At 47.5% G+C, this 25,597-nt stretch overlaps 1 protein-coding gene across 2 annotated transcripts; it reads right to left on the minus strand.

The window, feature by feature from the left end:
- Window positions 1–537: 537 nt before the first annotated feature.
- Window positions 538–16,788, minus strand: SLC48A1 (solute carrier family 48 member 1). 2 transcript variants are annotated; one of them, XM_069806290.1, is made up of 3 exons: window positions 16,623–16,788; window positions 5,492–5,659; window positions 538–3,543 (listed from the first exon to the last, which is right to left on the minus strand). In XM_069806290.1, exons 1-3 carry the CDS (start codon window positions 16,759–16,761, stop codon window positions 3,407–3,409), a joined length of 444 nt encoding a protein of 147 aa, XP_069662391.1. In that variant the 5' UTR covers window positions 16,762–16,788; the 3' UTR covers window positions 538–3,406. The 2 variants fall into 2 exon arrangements, with proteins under 2 accessions (XP_069662391.1, XP_069662392.1); XM_069806291.1 differs by lacking the exon at window positions 16,623–16,788 and adding an exon at window positions 8,593–9,748 and having other exon boundaries at window positions 5,492–5,612.
- Window positions 16,789–25,597: the final 8,809 nt, after the last annotated feature.

Here is a 25,597-nt window from a genome sequence, read left to right on the forward strand (position 1 = left end):
GATGAAATATTCTCTCCCCATTTTGAAGTTGCAGCCAGGTTTGCTAAAAAAGTGGCTGAGTTTTGGCTTCTGCAGACAGTAGTGGTGGCATGCCCGAGATTGGGACAACAACGGCTCGGCTGTTAGGAGTGTTCCCATCGCAGCAGATTATCCAGCCGCATCTCTTCCCCTTGCCCGTTTGCTGCGGGTACAGACTACATGCACATTGTAGTTCAAGTAGAAAGGGGCTGAAAACAACATCACTTGCTCAAAAATTCCTTTGTGCTGAAGTCCCAAAATGCAAAGGGATTTGGGCGAGGGGGAACCACATTAGGTATCACTGCCTGTGGAGCTAGATGTTGAGGGTGCTGATAAAGATGCAAGGGACAGAGCATGACAGGGTTAAATGCTGGGGCTCCACATCACCCCAAAAAGCAAAATGTTTTGTACAATTCACCCCCGTCCTTCCCACAAAGAGTGATGTTCCTGCCAGTGGTCATCAAGGGAGAGAGAGACAGAATTTAACAACTTAATAGAGAAAATCACTCCAAACACTGATTTGGTGAGAAAGACAACTGTATTTCTGCTCTTACTGTGGTGTCACATACAAGTTGCAGTGTGGTTTAGTACAAGGAGACACTGGGATACACACAAATGAACCCCACTGTGAATTACACCATCCCACCGCAGGACCAAATCTTACACCAAGCGTGCAAACAAAGCATAAACAATGTAAAAATATATTATATATTTACATAAACAATCTTTTAAAAAGCTGAGATGCAAGTATAAATTCCAGAGCTAAAACATGTCAGGGAGAAAACGGGGGTTAGATTCAGTGAGCTGTTTGTAGGCAAATTTACAGTCACAAAAATAAACTTTAAAAAACTCCAGCGTAAGCTGATAGGACTTTGGGACATGTGCCCAAGAAAGGAGCCCCTGATGTGCTGCTACGAGATGCCAGTGGCATGCAGGCAGGAGGGCTCTGTAATTTAGTGACATACAGGGACAGTGGTTTGCTGTAAGGCAGTAGCAGAGCTCCATCAGCCTGACCAGTGCCGGGATTTCTGCATCCTGAGCACACCACAATCTGGTTATCAGAGCTGGGGCTTGCACCGGCACAGCAAATGTGTGGGCAGTGTTGTGTTGGGGAAACATAAGACAAGAGATGGCTTATTGAAGTGATCGATGCTAAAACCACTTGCAAACTCCACAGTGGGTACCACGGCTTTGGGCAGAGAAGCAAGATGAGCTATTCCATCCCCTGCCAGGCATGCTGGCAGCCTGACGTCAGCAGTAAGGGAGATTTTAGTAGTTAAAAGCCTGAGTATTAATCTCATAAGTAAGCACATTTCACGTTCCCAGCCTTTGTCTGAGTTTAGTGACTCCAGCAGGTCCCCTGGCAAAAGCTGGCTATAACCTAGGTTTACACATTCCTCGATCTAGTTAAGTCACTTGAGGATCTTCCTACCCAAGAAACAGGAGAACGCTAATCAACAGGTGGTGTCAAACACTTCCAAAATCCCCTCAACAGCTCAAATGAATTACTGTGTGCTTGAACCACTCATCTTCCAAAGCAAAACACAGACCAGCGAAGGTGTGGATGGAGCCTTTGAGTGTGGAGAGGGATTCAGTCAGAGCACACCGAAAGCAAGCACACAGAAAGGACAGTCCAAGATACTCCCCAGCAGACAGCTGCACAAAACCAGACTGGGAGTTTTGTGTGGCACAAGAGAAAGCTGGGCTGACGACAGAGCACGCGGGACCTCCCACTCGCACCCCACTTGTCACAAGACCCTGAGCAGGTCCTGTCACCCATCCTCTGCCACAGACTGCCGAAAAGGCACTTCAGGGAAGGCTCCAGCAGCACCTAGAGAAGTGGCCAGGACAACCGGCTCTGGGAGACTCCTTCACACATCTGCCTTCTTCATCTTCCATCAGTCTGCAGGGGAAGGGGGCTTTTCCTGCATCTCTTCTCACCTACCTATAGAATTATTCATGGAAGTTGCCATTTCCACTTTGTAGCAGCCAGCACCGGCTGCCTGACATGGCAAAACTCCGGCCTGGATTCTGCCAGAGCAGCAGCCCAAAACCTTTAGCTGGTCTGAAGTACATATAGTTAACAAGGAAAGATGTAAACACTCGAAGGTTTCAAGCTTCTCAGGGTAGCTGCTGGCAGGGAGCAAAACACAGGGATTAAAGAGGTCACTAAATCCACTCAGGTTTTAGGTTTGACAGAGCAGTGCCATGCATGGCTGAAATGCAGAGAAAGCTTCACTGCCATCCGGCAAAAAACGTGCCAGTCAAGCCCAGCTGTATCTGGCACACCATCCCATGAATGTAGACCTGTAACCTCTTAACTCACTGCACGAGAGCCCAACAATTTATCTCTGGTTGCATTATGCCGGTGGCACTCGTTACAGAGGCTTGCTGGAAGCTGACTCTGGATACATTTCTTGGTTTTGAGTACCATGCCTCCTCCCCTCTCTCATCCTACTGACTGTTACAGGGAAGCTGAGTAAAGAATAAAGAAAAGGAAACGCAGTACTGCCTATAAAAAGATTTTTTTTTTTATTGTAGAAGAATCATATTCATGATTCTCCAAAGGTTCAGGTAGGTAAGCCTTTGCCCAGCACATCTTTCAGCCAAACACCTGATTCTACATGCTATAAATGTGAGTGTTAAATATAGTATTAAGTTCCTTTTAAAATGATCCTGGATAGCAGCCAGAAACAGCATTCTCCACCTCTGACAGTGCCTTGAGATGACTAGTGTTTCTCTGCTGCTGACCCATCCCTTCAGGCACGTCCAGACCACAGGAGAGAGCTGACCTTGTGTACAATGCATAAAAAGAAAATACTGGAAGATGTGGGGTACTGGCTGGAAGGTACGCAGGGACTTCCTGCCACAAAGGAAGTCATCTCTCCCTTTCTCTTTGAGGAGCAGAGCAGTGCAAAAGGAGCTGACTTTCACCAGCAGCATTCTTTGCTACACACATCTGGGGCACCCACCTGAAGCAAGCTGATGCACTCACGAGGACAAGATGTCGGGATGCTGCATCCATGAGGTATGAACCTGCAGCTCCTGGAGGGCCCAGGACTTTCTCCCCACTTGAAAGCTCCCTTGGACTTCGGGGCAACACAAAGAGTGGATCTAGGCCTGCTGTGTGTAAGCACGTAGAGTCTTTCACCTCACTACCAGACACAAGGACTCCCAGGGAAGTTACAGAAAGACTAGATTGACATCATTAGCCAAACTTTAAATGGTTGAGTAAAAGCAATTAGGAAAAACCCCTACTGCAGACAGACAAACCAAGCAGCACTGGGTGGGTTCCTTCTCCGCCTCTTGTACATCTCTTGCATCTACCATGCCTTTGGGGGGCAATTCAAACATCCAGCACCTTCAGACAGGATTGGAAGTCCAAGCGTTAGAAGTCACTGAGGATACTGATGTCTGCAAACTCATTCCTGTACCGGTAAGCGTACAAACTGAGCAGGAAGGCCCATTTCAAGGAGATGAAACTCCAGACACATGACAGGTAGTAACTTCTGGGATCAGTCAGGGCTAGGAGAGAAAAGGATACAGATACATTTAAAAATCCATTTATCCCTCATGCAGTCTGGCCAGGAAGAACCCAACTCAGCCCCCTAGTTCCTGGGAGATCTTCAGCCTGCATCTAAAGATCTTGTTCTGCAAGCAAGGCTTAATCAGTGCCTTATTCCCAGCTCTCCTGACTCAGATTGTAAAATTTCCTCATCTCTGCCACAGGAGAGTACTCTGGTCACAGTCTGAAGAAGGTCATTAGTATCTCTTGAGAGGCAGATCCTCAGAGCTGTAAGGTCACCCACACAGCCACCCCAAACTCTCCTTGCTTAGGGCCCAAAGGATGGAGTTTGTGCAAATTCCTGGATGGCAAAAACACGTAGCTCCAGAAAACAACCTCAACCTGCAATTCTTAATTTCTCTCACCCTGCCTTACTACTACTCCCTTCTCCCCCACCATGGCAGGGAGAGAGGAAATCTGCACATCTTGGGGGAAAACAGGAAATAAAATATATCCTCCTTCTAAAAATGCTTTTACCAATTGTTGTGACCAACATTTAATATATAACACTAGTGCGCTTCAACCTGTACTGCAGGTCTTCAATACAGTGCTGCGATAATCACACACTAGTGGATGACATGAACAGCCTATTTTTAGAGAATCTTTGCAAATGAACACCTTTCTTCTTTATCTATTATAAAAGCATCTCTTACTTAGGAATTACTTTGAAGTCAAGTGGGTATGGTTCTGCTTTTTGAGTGCATGTCAGCGGTCTTCATGCTTATTTTCAATATTTAGGTTTTTTTGTTCTAGAGATGTCAACAGTTTTGAAATACACTTACATAACCTAATGAGTAAAGCAATTCCACCTCTAAGTGCAAGCTGCTTGGCCATTATTAAAAAAATAGAGATAGATTATTGGTTTTTTTAAGAATACACAAAGCAATACTTACTCAGTAAAACCCACTCATTAAATGTACCAGTCCTAAACTTTCCATACATAAATAACCATTGTAGATGTGCTACTTTCCCCCAAAATTAGGGCTTTCCCTAAAATACCTCCATTTCCCTTAAAAACCCCCAATTTTCCCAAAATCAGTTTTTCCTCATGTCTCCAAGAAAGGAGGTGATGAAAAATATTTGGTTTTCTTTTTACATTTGTATTTCTAACAATTGCATACGAGTATTTTCATATCCTTCCACTAGGCTGAAGCACTCAAATCTCCACAGGGAATGTGTTTAGGCTAAGTCAAGTGCTTTTGGTGGGTTATGACCCCAACACAGCTTGCCCACCACCATGAGTACAATAACAACAGGACTCTTAGTGGCTATCAGCCCAAATGCAGCAAGCAACAAACACAGACAACTTCTAAAAAAACAAACCCCAAACTTTCTCTCTTTGGTCTATTGCCAAGCAAATACTGGGAGTGATTACGCGAACCCTCCTTAGACAATGTTAAATATTTTATAGCAACACAGCTTTATATGCTGACTAAGTGTAGAAGGCATTTTCACCCTGCTGACTTGTGTTTGGATTTCAATAGCCTCACCCACCTGTTTTATGAGTGCTGAAGAGACAACGTTTAAGAGCACTCCCTTCATTTGTCATAGAAATAAGTAAATTCCAGTTCCTATAGGAAACAATGCTGAAAAATGTGGACTGCCTGCCAGCAGTCCTATAGACCAGGCCTATCAAGGCAGCTATCATGCCCTAAGGGAGTGGCACTCATCAGGCAGCAGAATCACTCGTGGCATCAAGATATCACAGCAGAAAAATGAAATGCAATGGCATCCTTGCAGCCCCTCCACAAAATTATCTCGACACTTCTCAGAAGAGATGGCAGGAGCACCTCCAGATTTGCACCCCAGCTCTGCTTTGCAGGCTCTTCTGTTCCTTCACATCCCATCCCAGTAATCCCAGCATCGCTAGTCATTTCTCCCAGTTGCCTACTGCAACAAAATACTTACACTGGTGCTTGGTGATGGCCAGAACGAGGAATGTGCAGAATCCCACCACTGAGAGAGCTGAGAAGAGGATCCCGATGAAGAGGAAGAACCTCAGCCCTTTTAACCAGGTCCTCCAGTAATCCTGCACATACATCACATGCGTGATTAGGGCCCAGAGCGCCAGAACACCTGCTCAATTAGACAGCAAGGAGAATCAGTTCCATGCATCACACTGCAACACAGAAAGGTGTCTAATAAATACACATCTCATTAAACCCCATATGAAACACCAAGGAACACTAATGCTTCATGGCCATGTCCCCCCGCAAAAGAGAGGCGAAATACCAGAATAAATGGCTGCCTGCACAACCATGACTCCCCAAGACCACTCCAGACCCCCTGCTTTCCACACAGGCTTTAAGATACAGATCTTGATTACAGGCTGGCACAGAAAGGACTTCATTCACTGAATGGATTCCCCATTTAATGCATACTCAGTGCAGTTTTATTTAATCCTCCATACAGCTTTCATGACATTACACGTAGCAAGCCAAGCACTTGGCAAGAATTAGTGCACCTTTTCACAAAGGCCAGGCAGCTCCTTTTACATATGGAAATGATGATGAAGAGCACCACTACATGACCACTGGTTTTAGACACCTAAATCAAGATATACAGGACCTGTTCAGTACTCAGCGTTTCACATCATGTCCTTTAGCTCCAACCTATCTCTAGTTAGCTTCATAAAGAGTCCATTTATACAAATCCCCTCCAAACACTTCAAGTGTTTCAAGTAAAGGGATGTAGAAGTTCAGCTCCCAGATGATTCGTACATACAATTCCCAGTTATGGCAAAGCATGTTCACTAAGTGTTTAAGGTGGCCTAAATCTAACTCCGTGCTTTTGGGTCTGGCCCAAAATGTCTGGATTACATAACCAGACAAATATCTGAGCACGTATAGTTTATATATACATTTTTTAAGAACAGCCAAATTCACTATGGCTTTAATAGGAACAGCAAAAGGCATTTCCCTAAGCTTAGGTGACTAGTCCATAAACAAGTTTCAACTCCCTTGTCAAAAGGGAAGAAACAGAAGGAAAAAAAAGGGATGAAAGCATCCAAGTAACAGCTGTAAACAGTTTCTGACACAGGGAAAAACAATGCACCCTTCCCTAATCTTGTTCTAAAAACTGCTACCTTTTCACCACACTTCAGAAAAAAAATTAGAAGAGACACCCAATACAAGAACTGTCCGTTCACATGCTTAAAGCCTGTCAAAGTTTTATAACCTGCCAGAACAAGGCTGCCTGTCGTTCCCCATTATACAATCCCAACTACAAGCAACATCACCAACTCCAATTATAGCAAGCTGTTCCTCTGTTTAAGTCTCAGCGCTGAAGAGTATGACTAAATCTCTTTAAGCCGCTAACTCAACCTATAGTTAGAGCCACTTTACAGACTTCAAACATTTGACTCATTTTGGCAAAGACCTCGGCGGCACTTCTGAAATTTGAACCTCCAGTGGTGCAACTAACTGGCTTGTATTTCTCCTTTGCTGCCACCTCCTTTCCAGATTTTATTTTAAAGGCAGCAGGGGAAAAAAATAATAATAATAAAAAAAAAAATATGACACCACTGCTAAAATACCAGGCTGCTTTATATGGTATCCTGCAATAACACAGACCTCCCTCTGCGGCTACTTCTCAACATCAAAGGAAGCGAAAACCAGCCTTGCCCGCTACAAGATAAACATTTTAATACTAAGGACAGCCACAAGTCTTGCCAGAGCTCATTTGTTATTGGATACGGTCATTATACCCAAAGCTTCCCAAGGCTTAAAAGAACGTACTATAGCACAGAGAAAAAGAACTGCGTCAAAACTCATAGATAAGCACAGTCGAGACTTGCTGTACAAACCCACTGGACTCGCTTTTCAGCTCCCAGGCAGCTTTCAGCTCATTTCTAGCAGGTTTTCTGACCTCGCCGCCCACATGGACAACAGATGCACTGCAGGTGCACATCAAATGAAGCTGAATATACTACACAAAGTCAGTTCCAGGCTATACAGGAGAACCCTGGCAATGCTTTTTGCCTCTTCAGTGTCTTGGGATGGGGCACAGAAAGTTAAAAAACCCTCAGTGGTGGCCCACAAAAGAGGTGGGTGGAAAAAGGACAACCTTCAAAAAAACCCCAAAACCATAAAAGTGAAAGCAAAAGCACTCAGAGTGAACTAAAAACCCAATGGTGAAGTGCTGATATCCAGGACAGATGGAGCTCACCGACTTTTTATGAGAGTGAACACAAAAGGCAGAATCAGTTTACTTTATCTGGTTGGACCCGCTGTACCTAAGTGGTATATAAGCATGTTTTCTGGCTCCAGGCAGTCAGGATTTTAATTCAGAGACTCTTGTCAAGTCAGCTACAGATATTGCTTTTCCATGTCTGATTCCACACAGGCTACCACTACGCACGCGTGCTAGAGATCACAAAGCTGGCGGAAGATATTTCAGAGTTCTGCAGATGCAGAAGACCATAATTGTGTTGGCAATGCTGTTCAAAAAGCCTGCCATGGGATTTGGTGGAAAACCCTGTCACTCAGCTTGCTAAATCACCACTTCCTTGACTTCATGTTACCTTTAAGCTTGTGCTCTAGCAAGTTCAACCTACATTTTTTTTAAAAAATGGGCAACTTGTGGTTTTCAGTCAGCAAAACAAGCTGCTTCCCCCTCCCAGCGCTTTCAGATGACTTGGCACAATTTATTTGAACTGCTGAGTCAAGTTGCTGGTGTTTCCACACCAACACTGCCGCTGATGCTCTGAAAGCTCTGCGCGGGGAGAGCAGAGGCAGCATGTGAGCTGCCAGTTGATCTTGCCCCCACTGCCAGGCCTGACCCTGCACCTTCCCCTGACCCTAAAGGCTGACTCAGTACTTGAAAGGAAGCTATTTGGCAAACTGTTGTGTTCGGTTAAGTCTTAACATCTAGAGTAACTGCCTCACACATGACTAAGCAAAAAAGCCTCATGACAACTTCACCATGTGCTGAAGGACGAGTTTGGTCACACGGTCATTAAAGACGGGGTATCCTTTTACAGGCAGCTCAGCCAACATCATGCTCTTTACCACGTGAAATAGAGGGGAAAGGAGTCTCTTCCAGCTCCAGCTGCATGTTTGCCTCCTCTCCCTTAGACTGCTACACCACTCAGAACCATTGGTGAGGCTATCCAGCTTGCAGAGCAGTTGATCTTTCTTTTTTTTCCTAAAGTGGTAGAAAAGCATTCCAACATGTTAAATCAGCTCACAACACTGTCTGAAAAACATCAGCACTGGCATAAGAAATATTGGTGGCATGCATTCAGGGACAGGTAGGAGAAATGAGAACAGGACTTGCTTTTTTCAATTGCTTAATCTGCTCATCCTGAGCTTGTGAGATCATACTCAGGCCAGCACCTGAACCCCACCAGTGCTGCTCAGAACTAGGGAACAGCCACAAAAGAAAGCAAAACCACCATCCAGATGTTGACAAACACATGTGAATAGAAGGGGCATCCCAAGTGGGATGAAGCTATGTAATAGTAGGGGATGGCAAATCCAGCTTAGAGCCTGAATACACGAAGAAAACACAATTATTGCAGGGAATGTAATTTAAGCAGAGTCCATTGCTAAATATAGTTATCACTAACCAAATGCTTAAATACAGGAAAACATGTACCTTTTCTAAAAAGCCTTCTTTAAACTAACTGCTTATCTACATACAGCATTCAGCAGGAAAAAAACCCCACACTATTTCTAACTAACTCCAGAGGAAAAGTGTCCATGAATGCTGGAATGGAGCATCTGATTCATGTTTAATTCAACTGAAATTGGCTTCAGGAAAAGAAACATCACCTCCTATTCACCAATATACATAAGCTAAGTGGTGAGAAGAACAAATTAGGTGTACTGATTTACAGAAAAGACTTTCGTTATCACATAGAGAAACGAAAACCATACTAGTATTTTTAATTAATGTGAAAACTCTCACTTTGCAGACCTTGAGAGCAAAAGGTTTGCAGGTTTAACACCAACTCATTAGCTACATGTAGGTAATAGAAGAACAGCTAATTCATTCAGCTGTACAACTTGAAAAAAACCCCAGTTTTTGAAACAGTTTTTACTGGAATAGGAAATAAAAGTTTTGCCTCATTTAAAGCATGGAATGATTAACTGCAGGACCTTCAGGTTTTCTTTTTTACTTCAGGCGATTCCCCCAAATCCCTTCCTCCTTCACAAATGCACTTTGCATTCATACACAGAAGCAATACCTGAACCTGCAGATGCAGCCCTGGAGTAGCGTTGGTGGTTGTCAGCTCCAGTTACGTCGCCTGCTTAAAATAACATCAAAAATCTTACACCTCTTTCAGAGAAACATTTGTCTTGGTGGATTTACCCCACACATCATGGTTGGAATGACCCTAAATTGAGAGTGGCTCAGTAAGATACAATCAAGGGATTTCCGACATAGAGCAACGGGAAAGTTACCTCTAAATCAAAAACTAATTATCCCAAGTACACAAAGCTGCAGGAAAAGGAAACTGGCCCATCAAACAACCATGAGTACATCTGAAACAACAGTGACAGAGGCAGGTTTTTTTAAACATAAGTTAACAGGTATTTTGACAAGATTAATTCCTATTTAAAATACAAAAACTTAGAGCATACTTGGAACAAGTTTAAATAAATTCTAAAAGGCAAGTTCAAAAGCAATCCCTCAACCTGTAACCTCATACAGAAAAACACCAATATCTAAATATTTTGATAAGCCCTTTCGAAAGTTTGGCATACTTTAGCTCAAGTGAAACAAACTTTCCCTTTCTCCAAACATAAAAACAAAAACTGTGACAAACAAAAGGTTTTCTCAGACCCCTGCTCATCACTGACCAATTCTTCGGTCCCAGCAAAACAAGTTGCATTGTTGACAGGGAATAACAGCACAGCTGCCTTCCCTGAGGTCAGAGCAGCCAGAGGCCAAACATGTCAGGCCACGTTTCCATGCTGTGGCAGGACACCGTGTACAACACTAATGGGCGTTACAGATTCTAGGAAAAAACAACAAATGTGCAACAGGAGCCAAAAAACCAAGCGCACACATTCACACAGAGGCTATTCTGCAAAGAGCATTCTTATTCCCACCTTCTGAAACTCAAAATGAATGTTGATAATGGCAGACCAAGAAGATGGCAAACAAAATGACAATAAAAATGAAAAACAATATTAAAAACTACTTGCATAGTCCTGGAAAATATGAAGCCTATGGTGATCAATTAGAAGACCTTCTTTCAGAGTGCTTACAAAGCCTTCAGTCATTTTCTGTCTAAACAATCTTCTTTTATAAGCTCTATTACTCTAGCTGGAGCATTAGAAATACCTACTCCAAAAGGAGCCTGAGCTTTGCCAACCTAAGTTCGTTTTGCCATTTCTAAGTTTTGAAAACTTTGCTTTGTCTGGTTGACTCCCAGAAAGGGTAAAATGTTTTCTTCCGGGAGCTAAAGCCAAGCTAGCTCAGCCTCAGCTGTTTTTGGAAGAGGTTAAAAATGGGTTTTCTTGAACAGCTCTTCTGCCAAAATAGCTGGGGATCAACATTGAAATATTTTAGGAAAACAGCTCTCAAAGGAGAAGAGTCTTTGGAGTATTCTAGTGAAAACTGGTTTTCACTTGGCAAAATTTCCCTCTGGACACGTGCAATTGAGTGCTTTAATATTACAGGACGTTTTGGTTCGGAGGAAAGCAGATTGGGCCGCACACGTGCAAGAAGAAAAACCTGGCGTTTCAGCTTGTTGTTCAGCACCCAGTCAGTCTGCTCAGCCATTTTCAGAAGCAGGAAACAAGATGTACAGATTTCAGACGCTCTGTGCCTGTACCATTCACATTTAAGATGAAATCATCACATTTTCCAGCACATCAGCAGCACTTAGGAGGGACTCATTCTCTCCTCACAACTTAACTAAATTACGATTAAGCATAAGCCACATGCAGTCTCTTCTGCATTTTCTTTTAGCACGCCTCCCTCCCTTTTCTCCATTCCCTAAGACGATGGACTAAAGCAGTCACAAGCCAAACCTTAATCAAACAATATGTAGCATTTTATATGCAAATCCAAACATTTAAAAATGCTTTCCTCCATCGCTGCAATGCTTTTGGGCCATGCTATTCCAGCCCTGGATAGGGAACAAGCCAGTTTGCATAAATATGCAAGGTAGATTAGTTACCAGAGAATCACTACTTTTGTACGCAACAGATAGTGTGTTCAGCATAAACTAGCTTCTACTACTTTCACTTATCAGATATTTTTAAAGTTTCAAGTGTCTGAAAAGTACATTTTGTGTTTCATCTTCTTTGCAGCTGCTTTAATATCTGGTCCACATTATATTTGCAAAGCACAAGCTCTATATTTTGCCAGAAATATCTGAGCAGCTTGGAAACAGCCAATAAAGTCTCTTTGGAGCGGAAAAAAACCCCCTCTCTTTCTATCAAATTTAAAAAGAGAAGATACATACACAAGAACATTAAAAGCCACTCAGGAAAGGACTGGATACATCCTGAAAACATTTAATTGCTTTCTTCTCTTTTAAACTGCCTCTGGCAGAATGAAAACAGCAGAGATGCTTAGAGATTCATGGCCTACTTAAAAAAAAAGAAAAATATTAATTTAAGACAGTGAGGGGAGAAGGTCAAACATACAAACAAGCAGTAAATTATAAAAGCCACTGTGACTAGCTCAAAATTAAATAGCAAACCACCGAGACAGCCAGTATTAACTCAGGAATGACTTTCTGGGTCCTGTGATTAGTCGATTAAGTTGCTGTCCCTCAGGTTATCAGAAGCACTCAATGGGGTGTTTCTCTTTAAAACAAGGATATGATACAGAAGGTCTGTATCTGATTTAAGATGATCCCAAAATTCCCAAGTATGCATGCCCAGAGGCATATTTAAGATTTTGAGGATTAGTGAGTTGATTTTACTAGGCATTGTGTGTGGGGTTTATTATTATGAAAGCCAACCGGAAAGACTGGAAAGGTAGTTTGCTCAGCACCTTAAATTACATGCTTCTGGTTTCATAATGAGAGGTAACTCAGGGCTCTAGTTACAGACTCATCAGTATGTGGCAATTTTCCCTCCACAGAACTTTAATACAAGAACTTGGAGTAAATAAGTATCCAAGTCTTTACTTCAAATTATAGGAAATGTATCAGAGCAAATGAGAGTTAGTACAAGCAGCAGCGGAGAGCAGATTTCAATGCAAAATGTAGCAGGAAAGGTTCTCTAGAAGATAAGCAAAAGATAAATAAACTGATTACAGAGAGACAGATACAGACTCCTAATGAGACGAATCAGTAGGACTTCTTACAGAGAGGAAGTATATGGATAAACATCCTAAAACACAGGTCCCTGACAAACCAACGGCACATCAACAAAAGCTGCAGCAGGCTGCAATCCATCTCACCAACACAGGCAAGAGAAAAGGAATGACAAACACACAGGAGGTGATGAGAAAACCAGAAAGATAGTTAAAACTAGATAAACATGTACAAACACACACTCACTGAGAAGGCTGGCAGGCAAAGCCTCAGCTTAATCAGAGGCATATTAACGAGGAACTGCTGCAAAGCTGCCAAATACACCAGCCTAAACAATTTTCTGCCCCCCACACACAATGTCAGAGCTCCCAGCCACAACAGCCCAACCTGCAACTCACTCGCAGGTGCTCAGATCGCTTTTTGAAGCTTCTGAATGAAAAAGGCACACGGGCCAAAAAAACCCTGTTTGTGCTAAAGACACCGAACCCACCCAGCACAGCAAACGCACCTCCAGCACAGGGGTTTGATTTCACAATGACACCAGCCGCAGCAGCGCACACGCTGCACCCCAGCACTCAAGCTGGGTCACACATTTTGGGAGAGAAGCCATCTTTCTGCATTATGTTATCCTGTGCAACATGCAGAAAGTTGCAACAGGTTTATTAGTAGACTGAGGGCACAAAACAATGCCTGACAATTAACTTTGAAATGTCTACTCGGCGGAAAATTTCAGAAGCTCGCCCACTTCCTTTCCTGCCATTCTCTGCCAGTAGAAGTAAGCACTAGTTAGCATGTTATGATAAAAAAAGGGTGATTTAATGAAGCATGCCAGAAACAAACCAAGTGAACGCCCTGCTTACCTGAAACTGAAGTATCCACAGTGTCTAAGCATAATGCAAACCACCTACACACCATGATTTTTTTTTCCAAGAACAATCTTACTTCAGCAAGTAGCCTTAGCTTCAACGCATAGAAAAAAACATGGCTTTTTTTTTTTTTTTGCTCCTTCACAACTAAACGAGCAACACAGCTCTCTACCCATGCAGGCTCCAGTGTGCAGGACATGAAATGTCAATTTGTAAAGGCTAAGAGTGAACCGAGGGCACAACTTGACTTTAACATTTGTCTAGCAGCAGAATGAATGTAAAAGGTCCTCCCCATACACAAGTGGTTTTATTCCCAACTCCTTTCTCACCCCTCCGTCGCAGGGATAACAACGTTTGTGAGACAGCTCACTACATATCCTCAGTTCAGGGGTGGCAGCCTAAAATAAAAGTATCATCTCAAATGTCTGGAGCACACTTCACCTATTGAGACATTGAGGGGGTAGAAAAGCAAAGCGGAAGGGCAGGAAAAAGCAGCCATGAATTTAAGATGACAGGAACCCCTTAAATCAGCTTTATCTCACACCAGAACATACATTTCTTCATCTGTTTCTGAGGCTTTGTGATCCTACTGTGACTCTACCTATATACATTTCAATAGATGTTTCAGAGCACACAAATTCAGAGTCCAACCTAACAAATGACCTTTTTTTTTTTTCTAATTTTGTTTCTTGCTTACCTTGCTCCTCATTACCTTAACTAGCTTGAATTACCTGGTAATTAACCAGCACACAAACCTCCTTCTCCTGGCAGACAATAATCTAAATAACTTCAGCACCGAAAGTACAGGATGGTTCCTCTCTCTGCTTTCTCACCAAGCTCCTTCTAGAATGCAGACTTCCAAAATTCCTCTGTGAGCACAAAGACAGCACGTGCGTGCAGCATAAAATATTACTTGTTATTTTCTTGTGCATTTCTGGGGTACAGCACTCCAACTTTCCTTGTGCCACCCAGTAAAGCGAGGTGTTGGAAGTTCTCTGCTTAATTCCAATTCCAGCTGGAATTCATGCTCTTTGGAGGGAGAGGAAGCAGAGAGACAACCACAACCCTGCACCTCAGAGCTGTGGACAGCACAGTAAATACCAAGAGGTACATGGGAGCACTGGTGTTGCTCATGCAGCAGAAGCAAGCCAGATTCTTTACAAAGTTTAACTTCACTTTCTACTCTTCCTCCAGGTACTCAGCCAGAGAAAGCCATGAGTTGCTGAGCTGACAAACCAAGAGGACAATGTTCTGCTCCAACCCAGTCATTAACTAAAGTCCACAACTGATGTAGGCATCTGAATCTCACTCATTCCAGTGGACCTTAAGATGCAGTTTACAGCTTCTGGCCTGTATAACAAGTAGCCCAAACACCTGTTTCAGAGCATCTGGTACAAATGCTTACAGGGGGTATAAATGCCAGGAGGCTGGCGTTTTTCTTTTTTTTTCCTGAAAATACAGAGCACACAAACACAGGTCGCCAGACCAAAATTTTACTAGGAAAGTCAACAAAGCTTTCAACTATAACTTTGAAATAAAATCCTCTTTTCTGTAACAATGCTGGCTAGCCTGTGGATGTGAATATACCTACTCTGATGGCCACACACAACTTAAGCCTCAAACTTTTAGAAGTTTTCCCTCCATAACATAGCGAGTTGTACACCATCATTAACTAAAGCTATTCCACCACAAACAGCAAGTTTACTAGATGTCATTGCAAAAATCTTCTTGGGACCAAGGGGAAGACTAGAACAATTCCCTCTTCACCAGCAGAGAGGTTATAAAATACATAAATTGACTTCCTTTTTTCCGCAAGGGATGACTATCAACAGATGCAGTTAACGTGTCCCACAAACCATGGGTTTGCATTTCAAGTTGGAAATACAGCCAGACACTGTGAGCTAAAGTCTTGCAAACAGTTTTTATTAAAAGTCACTCCCTTGTGGGCACAACAAGCCCCTCCAGGTCAGGAATCCCTGGGCAAATCGGGAAAGCGTCACCTGCAGGCTTCCCAAAACAGAGCATAGCCCACCCAAGTCCCAAAACCACATCCTGTTGTCATCTGCTCTAGCCACCAGACAGAGCTTTTTTCCCCCCACACACCACAAGCCCAGTTTTGCCACCTTCACCACCAACATGCCAAGAAAACCAATGCGCACATCGTGAAGGCAAGGGAGCTGCCACACATCGGCGGCCTGGCCTCAACGCCATCCCCAACCACCAGCTATCACTTCCCTTCCATTTTCAGGCCGCTTGGTCATTTTTGGCCAAGTAAGACCACACACCCGGGATGAGGTGATGGGGGGGCTCTGGGCTCACCCACCCTCACAGGTGCTTCCTGAGGGGGTCTGCACTCCAGGGGCAGCACTACTCACCCCCTCCCACCCCATCTCCCCTCACCTCAGGGATCACTCGCAGCAGCACTGAGGCAAAGGCACCCACTCCACAGCCCGTCACCCCCAAGGGAAGGCACCCCACTGCCTTTCACCCCCAAGGGAAGGCACCCCACGGCCCATCACCCCCAAGGGAAGGCACCCCACGGCCCATCACCCCCAAGGGAAGGCACCCCACGGCCCGTCACCCCCAAGGGAAGGCACCCCACGGCCCGTCACCCCCAAGGGAAGGCACCCCACGGCCCTTCACCCCCAAGAGAAGGCACCCCACGGCCCTTCACCCCCAAGGGAAGGCACCCCACTGCCTTTCACCCTCAAGGGAAGGCACCCCACGGCCCTTCACCCCCAAGAGAAGGCACCCCACGGCCCGTCACCCCCAAGGGAAGGCACCCCACGGCCCTTCACCCCCCCCACCAGCACCCCCCCGGCCCTTCACTCCCCCCCCCCAGCACCCCCCTCACACCCTCCCTCAGCACCCACCGGCGGGCCCCGCTGCGGGAGCTCCCTCAGGCGGCAGCAGCGCCCCGCCCCGCCGCTTTCCCCCCGCTACCTCGTACCCGAGAGCCCCCCCGCCGCCGCCGTAGCGGGTTGTCGGAAGGTCGGTGCCAGGCTCCAGGTGAAAAAGACCGAAAAGCCCATGAGGGCACCGACCGCCGCGTAGGCCAAGCGGACGGCGAGCGCCCGGCTCACCGCCATCGGAGCACTGCTGCGCCGCCGCCCCGCCCCGCCCCGCCCCGCCCCGCCCCGCCGACACCCGGCCCCGCCCCGTGCTAGCGCACCCCCTGGCGGCCGGGAGGACCGAGGGCAGGCGCGGGGCGGGGACATGGTGGGCGGGGTCGTGGGGACACGGGGGGACACGGGGTGGACGGGGGGGCGTGGGGACACGGGGGGACAGCGGAGGGTATGGGGGGCGTGGGGACATGGGGGACATGGGGGACACGGGAGGGGACATGGACGGGGGACGGACACGGGGGGACATGGGGGACACGGGGGGTGCATGAGGGTGTGGGGACACGGGGGGACGGCGGAGGGCATGGGGGGCGTGGGGACATGGGGGGACAGCGGAGGGTATGGGGGGCGTGGGGACATGGGGGACACGGGGGACACGGGATGGGACATGGAGGGGGGGACGGACACGGGGGGACATGGAGGACACGGGGGGTGCATGAGGGTGTGGGGACACGGGGGGACGGCGGAGGGCATGGGGGGCGTGGGGACATGGGGGACACAGGAGGACACGGGACATGGAGGCATGGGTGGGTGGGGACACAGGGGGACATGGGGGACACGAGGGGTGCATGAGGGTGTGGGGACACGAGGGGACAGTGGAGGGCATGGGGGGACATGGGGGACGTGGGGGACACAGGAGGGGACATGGAGGGGGAACACAGGGGGACACGGGGTCCATGAGGGTGTGGGGACACGGGGGGGGGTGGGGACGTGGGGGACACAGGAGGACACAGGGGACATGGAGGCATGGGGAGGTTGGGCTATGGGGACATGGGGGGGACACAAAAGAGACATGGAGGGTGTGGGGACACAGGTGGGGACACGGGGGGACACTGGAGGGCATGGGGAGCATGGGACATGGGGGGCGTGGGGGACACAGGTGGACATAGGGGACATGGAGGGGTGGGTGGGGATGCAGGGACATGGGGGGACACGAGGATGACACGGAGAGCATGGGGACATGGGGGGTTGGGGACACGAGGGCGGGAAGATGGGCACCTGGAGGCATGGGAGGGGACATGGGGATCATGGGGGGGCATGGGGTTAGGTGGGGGGACACAGGAGGCGTGAGGACACGGGGACATTGGGAGATGGGGGAGCACCTGGGGTTGGGGACATTCTCTGCGCGGCTTTCGCTTCCTCTCTCGGGCAGTTTCCCTTCTTCAACCAGCACCATCCTGCTCGGTTGTGGCATTGTGGCTTTGGGGGCACCTAATAAAAGTTCTTAAATAGTTTTGGGGCTTTTCCGTTCTCTTCCCCCCCCCCCTTTTTTTTTTTAAACCATTTTTTCATTTTCTGAGCTGCCAGCTGGGTTTGGCTGCACTTAAACCCAGGAGACAGAAACTTGCACGGGGGGTGGAGACAAGAATGGGCTTTTTCTACCTATTTCGAATAAATTATTAATTGCACTTGTATAAATGGTGCATCATCTGCCGCTCAAGGACAGCAGGGACGGATGCTCTGCCCAGAGCCTGGGAATCCATTACTTGCTCTGTTCCAGCTCATAATGTTTTTTCCTTAATTTTCCGGGTTTAGTCTCTACCAAGATGATCTTTCCAGGCCTGGGAAATTGCAGGTTGGCTGCTGTGACCGCACGCAGAGGAGTCCCTGCTCTAGATGGCAGCAGCCTCCTTCCCTTTCAGTCTGAGACATCCCTGAAACAACATCTCCCCTTCCCTCCTTCACTTTATCCAGCGAGGTCTTGAAAACCACCAAGGATGGAGTTTCTCTGTACATCCCATGTGAATGTCTCTGACTTCAGCCTCCTGCTGTGAACCACCACGGAGAACCTGGCTCCATCTTCTCAACAACCAACTTGTAGGTGCTGAAGGCTGCTGTTATGTGACCCCAAGACTTTTCTGTTCTTTAGGTTGAGCAAACCCCATTTCCTCAGCTTCTCCTCATGGAGAATCTCCAGCTTCCAACCATGCTCCAGCCTCCAACCATCTTGGTGGCCATCCATTGAATTCACTCCAGTTCATTGACATCTATCTCATACTGGTGGACCAAAACTGGTCACAGCATCCAGATGTGGTGCAACGAGTGCTGAGTGGAGGGGAACAAGTGACAAACCATCGGAGAATGTAGGGAGGATGTGGAGGATACTCATTTTTTGGAGGACATGATGATGAGGACAGTCACGGCAGGTCTGCAAATGTTGACGTTCATTGGGGCTGAGAGATGTGGCTGAGGATTCAGCTCTGCCAGTTCAAGAGCAGGTCATGGGATCTGAGAGCGGAGAAAATGTTTATGCAGTGTGACCGACCCGTGAAGCCTTATCACATTCTTGGCTGAAGAATCGGAAAAATTCACGGGGGAGCTCACCGCAGGGCTTGGAGGAGAAACGGCATTTCTCGGACCGCACCATGGGATGTTATTCTGTGCACACCTCATGCCTGAGGTGCTGAACGCGCATTGGTCACGGTCACTGGTGAAAACATGGATAATCTTGCAGCTCGTTTGGGTTCAGCAATGCCGAGTCTCAGCCTGACGCATCCCAGGGCTGAGCACAGTCCTCAAAGACTCGGTGACTTTAATAAAATATCAGGTGCCCTTGGGATGGATGGCTGCAAAGATCTGCTTGTCCTGGGTGCCTTTGGCTGGGGGAAGGACATGCTGTTAGTGGTTTTTTAGCATAAAAACCTTGAGACCTGCAAAAACCCCTCTTTCCTGATGCCTCCTGCAGCCACCGCAGGAATTCAGATGCTGCGTGCACATACCTGAAAGCACAATAAGCGGCGTCAGCAAACGCCAGTCAGCTATTCTGTGTCAAAACAGGTAAAATCAGCTCCATCTCCATTCTCTCTGCCCAGATTTTTCTCACACCTACTTTCTGCCAATTACCCAGCAGAAATTTGGAGACAACTTCTATAGTGTCATGCCAACTCTGCTGAGTCTGCCTGAACGGCTGGTGCCAAAGACAAAAAGAATAATTTTTTTACGGGTAGAAAACTTCTCTGACTTGATCAGAAACAAGAAAGTCTGTTTTTTTGCGGATGATCAAGGTTCAAATAGATCATTTAGGGAAGATCAAGCCACAGCAGAAAATCATCCAGAAGGATTTGGGGAGATATAATAAGGGAAGCAGGTTTTGGGGAGCAGGTCTATCACTTAGACCAACCTCAGAGATGGTCAATGTGTCTTTTGAAAGGCTGCAGGAGGGATCTGGAGATCACCAGTGGGTAAATCTGTCTCCAGGCTGGGTGATGGGTTTGGGAGACCTTGGGCTTTTCCCATAGAAAACAGGACGTCAATGTGGGTAAATACTGGGAAGGAGTAAATGCTGCTTTGGAAAGTGGAATAAAGTGGTCTCGTGGACGTAACGTACATCAATTTCTAAAGAAATCCATTCTGTTGTGCTCCTTCACCTTTGCTGATGGGAAGGAAACACTCTCCTGCACTAGTAACCATCCACCAGATGAAACTCAAGAGCTGGCGGGAGATCGGCTGCCGGCTCTCCCCAGGCACCCAAGTCTGTCGGTGCATCCCAGCTCTGTGCCGCGCACGGGGAGGCACGAGGAGATCATGGAGAGCTGCTGAGATACGGGGCAGGTTTGGAGGATGGGTCCATTGAGGAGCTTCGCTCAAGGGTGCATGTACCCGCTCTGACGTGTGATAGGACTCAGGAGCAGAATCGACACGCAGAAATACATTGGGTTGCAGCTGATACCCACCAAAAGCCGATGAAGAAGAGAGCGGTGCGTGCATCCCTTCGTCAAAAACGGGATGAGAGCAGCGATGCTGTTTGCGATAGGCACCCGGCGGGGTTGACATCACCCTCGGAAGGCTGCTGCCGTGCAGATGTACGTGTCCGGACCAGCAGGCAGTGAGAGAAACAAGCACTTCGGGGCATGAGTCACCTCGTCCCGAGGTAAAGATCTCAGCCAGCTCAGGAGAATCGCACCCAAGAAGCGATTGCACCTTAAATCCCTGCCAGTACCGTGAAGGCAGGTCTGGCAGCTGCCAGGAGCGTGCGCCTCGATGCCTGCAGAGTCTGGGTTTGGGCAGCAATCAGTTTTTTGACCAGTTTGGTGTTACAGTGCAAAAGCAGGTTGATCCCCAGGTGGAAAGGCAGTGCTACGTGGATTAGCATCCCCCCCCAACACTCCCTCAGCAAATGGGATTCTCTCCATCCACAGAACAACCCCAAATCTGCAGGAGGTAACAAGAAGCTGAGTGGGCATGGAGGTGCTCGGGGGTGATCAGTCTATAGGTCCTCCTGTCTTGCCCAGGAGACATATGCGATCACCAGACAAGAGTCCTGCACTGTGTCCAGCTGACCACCAGGTTTTTTTAGGATGCTAAGCTAGCGGAGATGCGGCTTCCATGATTCCCTGAGCCCCTGCATCACCCTTGTCCACGACTGTGTCTGTTCTTGGACAAGATGAGTTTGGCGCATCCTCAGCCAAGCAGAGGGGGAGGCAGTCACCCACACATTGGAAGCAACAGCAACCTCAGACTGGCCCTGGGATTAAGATGATTAGAAGCTGCTGGAATTTGCATGGCCTAATTAAAGATTCACTGAGCAGACACAATGAGCCAGAGCTGGAGCAGCTAACCCGGCACTCGCTCCGTGTTTCCCCGTGGGCTGCTCTGGGTCATATTTCAGGGCAAGATTCACATCACATCATTAGGAAATCCCTGCTCTCACGGGACCGGGTGGGAGCTGTGTCCTCCAGGCACGTAGGGACACAATAGCCCCGGAGAAGGGGACAGCCGGGTGTTTTAATGCCCAGCTTACGGCGGAGCTGTTCATTTTGCCTTGCGAGCCATCCGAGGCTGAGTTAAACCCAGCTTCGCATCCTGGCTGACCGCAGGGAGAGCTGGAGACAGGGGAGGGATGGCTGCCAGCCCCTCTGCAGCCGGCAGAGACCTTTCCCAAGCAGTTTATGGCCACTCCGCATTAGCAGGAGCCCACGGCAGTGGCTGGTGCCCACTCTGGGACATCCCCAGCCCGGGACACCCCCACGCTGAGCGGCCGTGGGTGGCCATGCTCCGAGGGGTGGAAACCTCCAGCAAGCGAAGGCGGATAAGATGGAAATGAGCAAGCGGGGGAAAAGGAGGAGTAACCGCCTCAGATGTGAATACAGATGTTCCTGTTCAACAGCTCAAATTTGGCCTGCTTGCATTTCTCAACCTCATGATATCTTTTTCACCTCTCGACCCAAAATGGGCTTCGCGGCTCCTTGGCATTGCCCACAACAGCAGGAAACCCCGTATGGCATCTTAATTTTGCAGAGATTTGGACCTTGGCCCTTTTCTCCACCACCAGCACCTGGTTGCCAGGTTGCCCAGAGCAGAGTCTTTCTCCTGGTTATTGCTCCTGCCTGCAAAGTCACAGCAACAGCTGGGAAACAGCCGGATTTACCGGATGAGGGATTGCCTTCCTCCTCCTCCCTCCGCCCCGCACGCCGTAGGTGGGAAAGCTGGATGGTGGCTGGATCTGGGAACAAAAGGAGGAAAATCATTTGAGATGGGGGTAGCCCTGTTTGTTTTCAGAGAGCTGGAAACGGGCTGGTATTTTATCCCGCTCATCTCTTGAGAATTTGTCCTTGAGGCTTTTTTTTTTTCTTTCGTCCTTTAAAGAAGCATTTCACGTATGGGAATAACTGGAAAAATAATGATTTAGACCTCGTGAATATTAAAGACTCAAAGGCAAAAGGAAGAAGGAAAAGTTAAGGAAATGGAGAGGTCCCAGCCCTTCCTGGTTCGAGGGAGGGTTACAAATGCTGCCTGAAAATGGCCCTTTGGGAAAAAAACTATTGTTTTTCCTTCTCCTCTCATTAATCCTTCCTTAAACCCCTGCCGCAGGTGCCTGCCAGTTCCTCACGGGCTCCCACCCAACTCTGGTCACTGTGAAACCCACAGTGGGCTGTCATTCAATTTGCGGGTGCTGGCTCTCGGGGACATGGTCCTTCAGATGCCACCAAGCCTCCTGAAAAATTTCAGTTTCCCAGTGATTCGGTGTCCGTCCTGGTGATTCGGTGTCTGTCCTGGTGATTTGGTGTCTCGGTGACTCAGTGTCTCTGTTTTGGTGTCTCCTCCATGGGTCTAAAGGACTTTGTAAGGCAAAGCTTCTTAATTTGAACATTTCCAAGGGGCTGCAGCTGTCACATGAGCCCAGCCAGGCTGAGCTGTGACAGGCCCTGAGTCTGGTTTTCTTCCTTAGGTTGGTTTGCACCCAAAAATTAGACCTGCCTGGAACCGTCCTGTGCACTGAGACCCACTGGTGCAGGAGTGCTCACATCCACGTGTGATGAACTGGGTTAGGCTTAGGCTTAGGCTTAAGTGTAGGTTTAGGTTTAGGGCTAGGAGAAGGGTTAGGGTTGGGTTTAGGGCTGGATTTGGATTAGCAAATGCCCCTTTGCCGCCTGTGCCAGGCAGACACACACCTTGCAGCTCTGCAGACCTGATGGGCGCTGCTGCCCACGCACCCCTGCCTGCCCTCCCCAGCATCGCCCCGGCACCCGCCTGCCTGCAAAACGCAACACAGCCGAGGATTTCCTTTAATCTTGCTTTTCCCAAGTGAAATCTGCCACTTCTAGAGCAACCGTAACGCTAATTGTTCGTGATTTAGAGATATTTTGTCTGTGAAGGGAGGTGAAAGCCATCTTTTTCTGGAGGGCTGATGATAAGCCCTTGCTGGATTCAGATCTGAAGTGTTTACAGCTCTTCGGAGACACAAATCTGGGAATCATGTTTCAGGAAGAATTGTAAGAAGCGAACTGGGTATGGAAATACTGGGAGAACAAGATGCATCACGCTCACCAAATGATAATTAAAGGACTAGCAAATGCAACTGCCTGGGAAACTGAAATCTTCCTTCCTAAAAGAGCAGCATCACTTCTTCACGACAGCATATTCCTGCTGAAGTTAGAATCCAATCAATGATCCTAAAATGGTTAATATGGCTATAGTTATGGCTAAATTACTATGACTAAAATAATACCTATAGCTGTTTTATTTTCCACAAAAAAAAGCATACGATAGCTTGTGTTAATTCCAGAATAGCTGCTAATTCTGTACCAATTAGGAGATAAAATGCAGAAGCGGAACTGCTTATTAAATTACAAATCATGCAGACTAAATCCGAAGATTATTTAACGCCAAGTGTTTCAGTAAGACACTTGCAAAACTGCGTTGGAATAATAATGTCACTGTGGAAGTAGTATTAATCAAAGTAATGAAAATATAAATTAGGAAAGGCTTAGCCAATAAAAAGGAAATATATATAGTTTGAGGAAAAGAAATACATAAAGTAGCTACATTAAAGAATAAAACAACATGCTTAGAGTGCAGTAATTTAGAGCCATTTTCCCTAGAATCGTATTTTCAACACTGATTTGTTATCTTGTCCTGGTAAGCCAAAGAGATGATAAATATAAAAGATTTCTTCTACAACCATCTGCCAGCAAATACACTCATCAGTAATACAAAGAGTTCAGCCATTTCTTCTTGAGTTTCTTCTAGTGCAAATGCACTAGACCCTAGCACTAATCTTTATGAAACGATGCCAAAATAGGTGGTATAATGGAAATATCAGCACTTAACTCTTTCTGACTTCGGGGACCGGTCACAGGAGGGGAAGCAGGTTTCAGCATTTTGCTGCCCCGTGTATCTGCGGTTCCTCTTTAGGACGGCCCCGGGGTTATTAACAGCCCCGACGCTTCTCGCTATCTCTGCCGATGCTGCGATTCAGCATTTCCGAGCTCAGTCGGGCGTTTCCTTAAACAACCCGACGCTCGCAGCTCCTTATCTCGTCTGCCGAAGCCCCTTCAGGTTTTAATGCCAGGCTCCGGTTTGCTGCAGCGACAGCCCGGCATGCCGGGCACAGAGGCAACCGAATGCCCTGAGTTTGCAAAGAGGCTGAAACAGCAGCTCTGCAAACCTGTGCCCATCGTTTCGGGGCGAGTAAGAGATGAGAGCGTTGTTAATGAGATGTGACCCTGGTTTGCGAGAACATCACTAAACCACTTGCAATCAAATAATCTTGGGGCGAGCATCACCATCTGTAATTTAATAAGCAATTCTGGGTCTGTAGCTTGGCCCTTAATTGCTGCAGAATTAACTTCTGTTTGTCAGCCAGCACAAAGCTGTGTCCAAAAGGTGAGGACACAGGGTCCTGCCATCCCATATGTGCTTGGGGACAGCAGGAGGGGCCTCGACGGGTCCTCGTCCCATGGCCGGGCAGGGGACGGTGCAGGATACAGAGATGGAGGAGGCGTGCAACACAGTCAGGAAATCTAACCTAAACCCGTGACCATCTTTTCATCCAGGGGAAATAAACCCCATCCTTGCACGGCCGACAAGGCGGCAAAGTTGACTGGTCAACCCAAAGCCACGGCACCTGCCCGTCGAGGTTGCAACACAGCCCCGCGTGCGGTTTTCTGCCCACGCTGTCACACGTTTGCACGTGCAAACCCGTCGCCCCGGTCCTGCGAACACCTGAACCCCGACAGCCGCCCACCGCGGTGCCGGGCTGGCACGGTTCCACCGCACGCAGGGGGAGTCCCCCCGGGAGCTGCCGGCCGGCGTGGGTACCCGGTCCTCGGTGGGAAAGGCCAGCCCTGGAGCTATAAAGAGCATTAGCCTGACATCTCACGAGCTTTATTCAGTGCTGACACTGTGCATTTGCTGCTTTTCCCACAGAAAGCCGGGGCCGGCCTGCTGCGTTCCTGGAATGCTATTTTATCCCCAATTTGATTTACGAAAGAGCCCAAGAGGAGCCTGGAGATGGAGGGGGCTTCCAGTTGGCTTCAGATCTTGCAGGCAGAAGGGGAAAAGCTGGGAAAACGCCCCAGAA

Source organism: Haliaeetus albicilla, chromosome 18, assembly GCF_947461875.1.
Source record: "Haliaeetus albicilla chromosome 18, bHalAlb1.1, whole genome shotgun sequence".
In the NCBI taxonomy this organism is placed as follows: Eukaryota; Metazoa; Chordata; class Aves; order Accipitriformes; family Accipitridae; genus Haliaeetus; species Haliaeetus albicilla.

Bases quoted from the DNA above. Each gene is read 5' to 3' on its own strand.
- SLC48A1 (XM_069806290.1), bottom strand. From the start codon at position 16,761: ATGGCGGTGAGCCGGGCGCTCGCCGTCCGCTTGGCCTACGCGGCGGTC. The intron at 5,660-16,622 runs GTACGAGGTAGC...CTAATTGAGCAG, and splicing joins GGCGGCGGGGGGGCTCTCGG to GTGTTCTGGCGCTCTGGGCC. The intron at 3,544-5,491 runs GTAAGTATTTTG...TTTCTCTCCTAG, and splicing joins GGCCATCACCAAGCACCAGT to CCCTGACTGATCCCAGAAGT.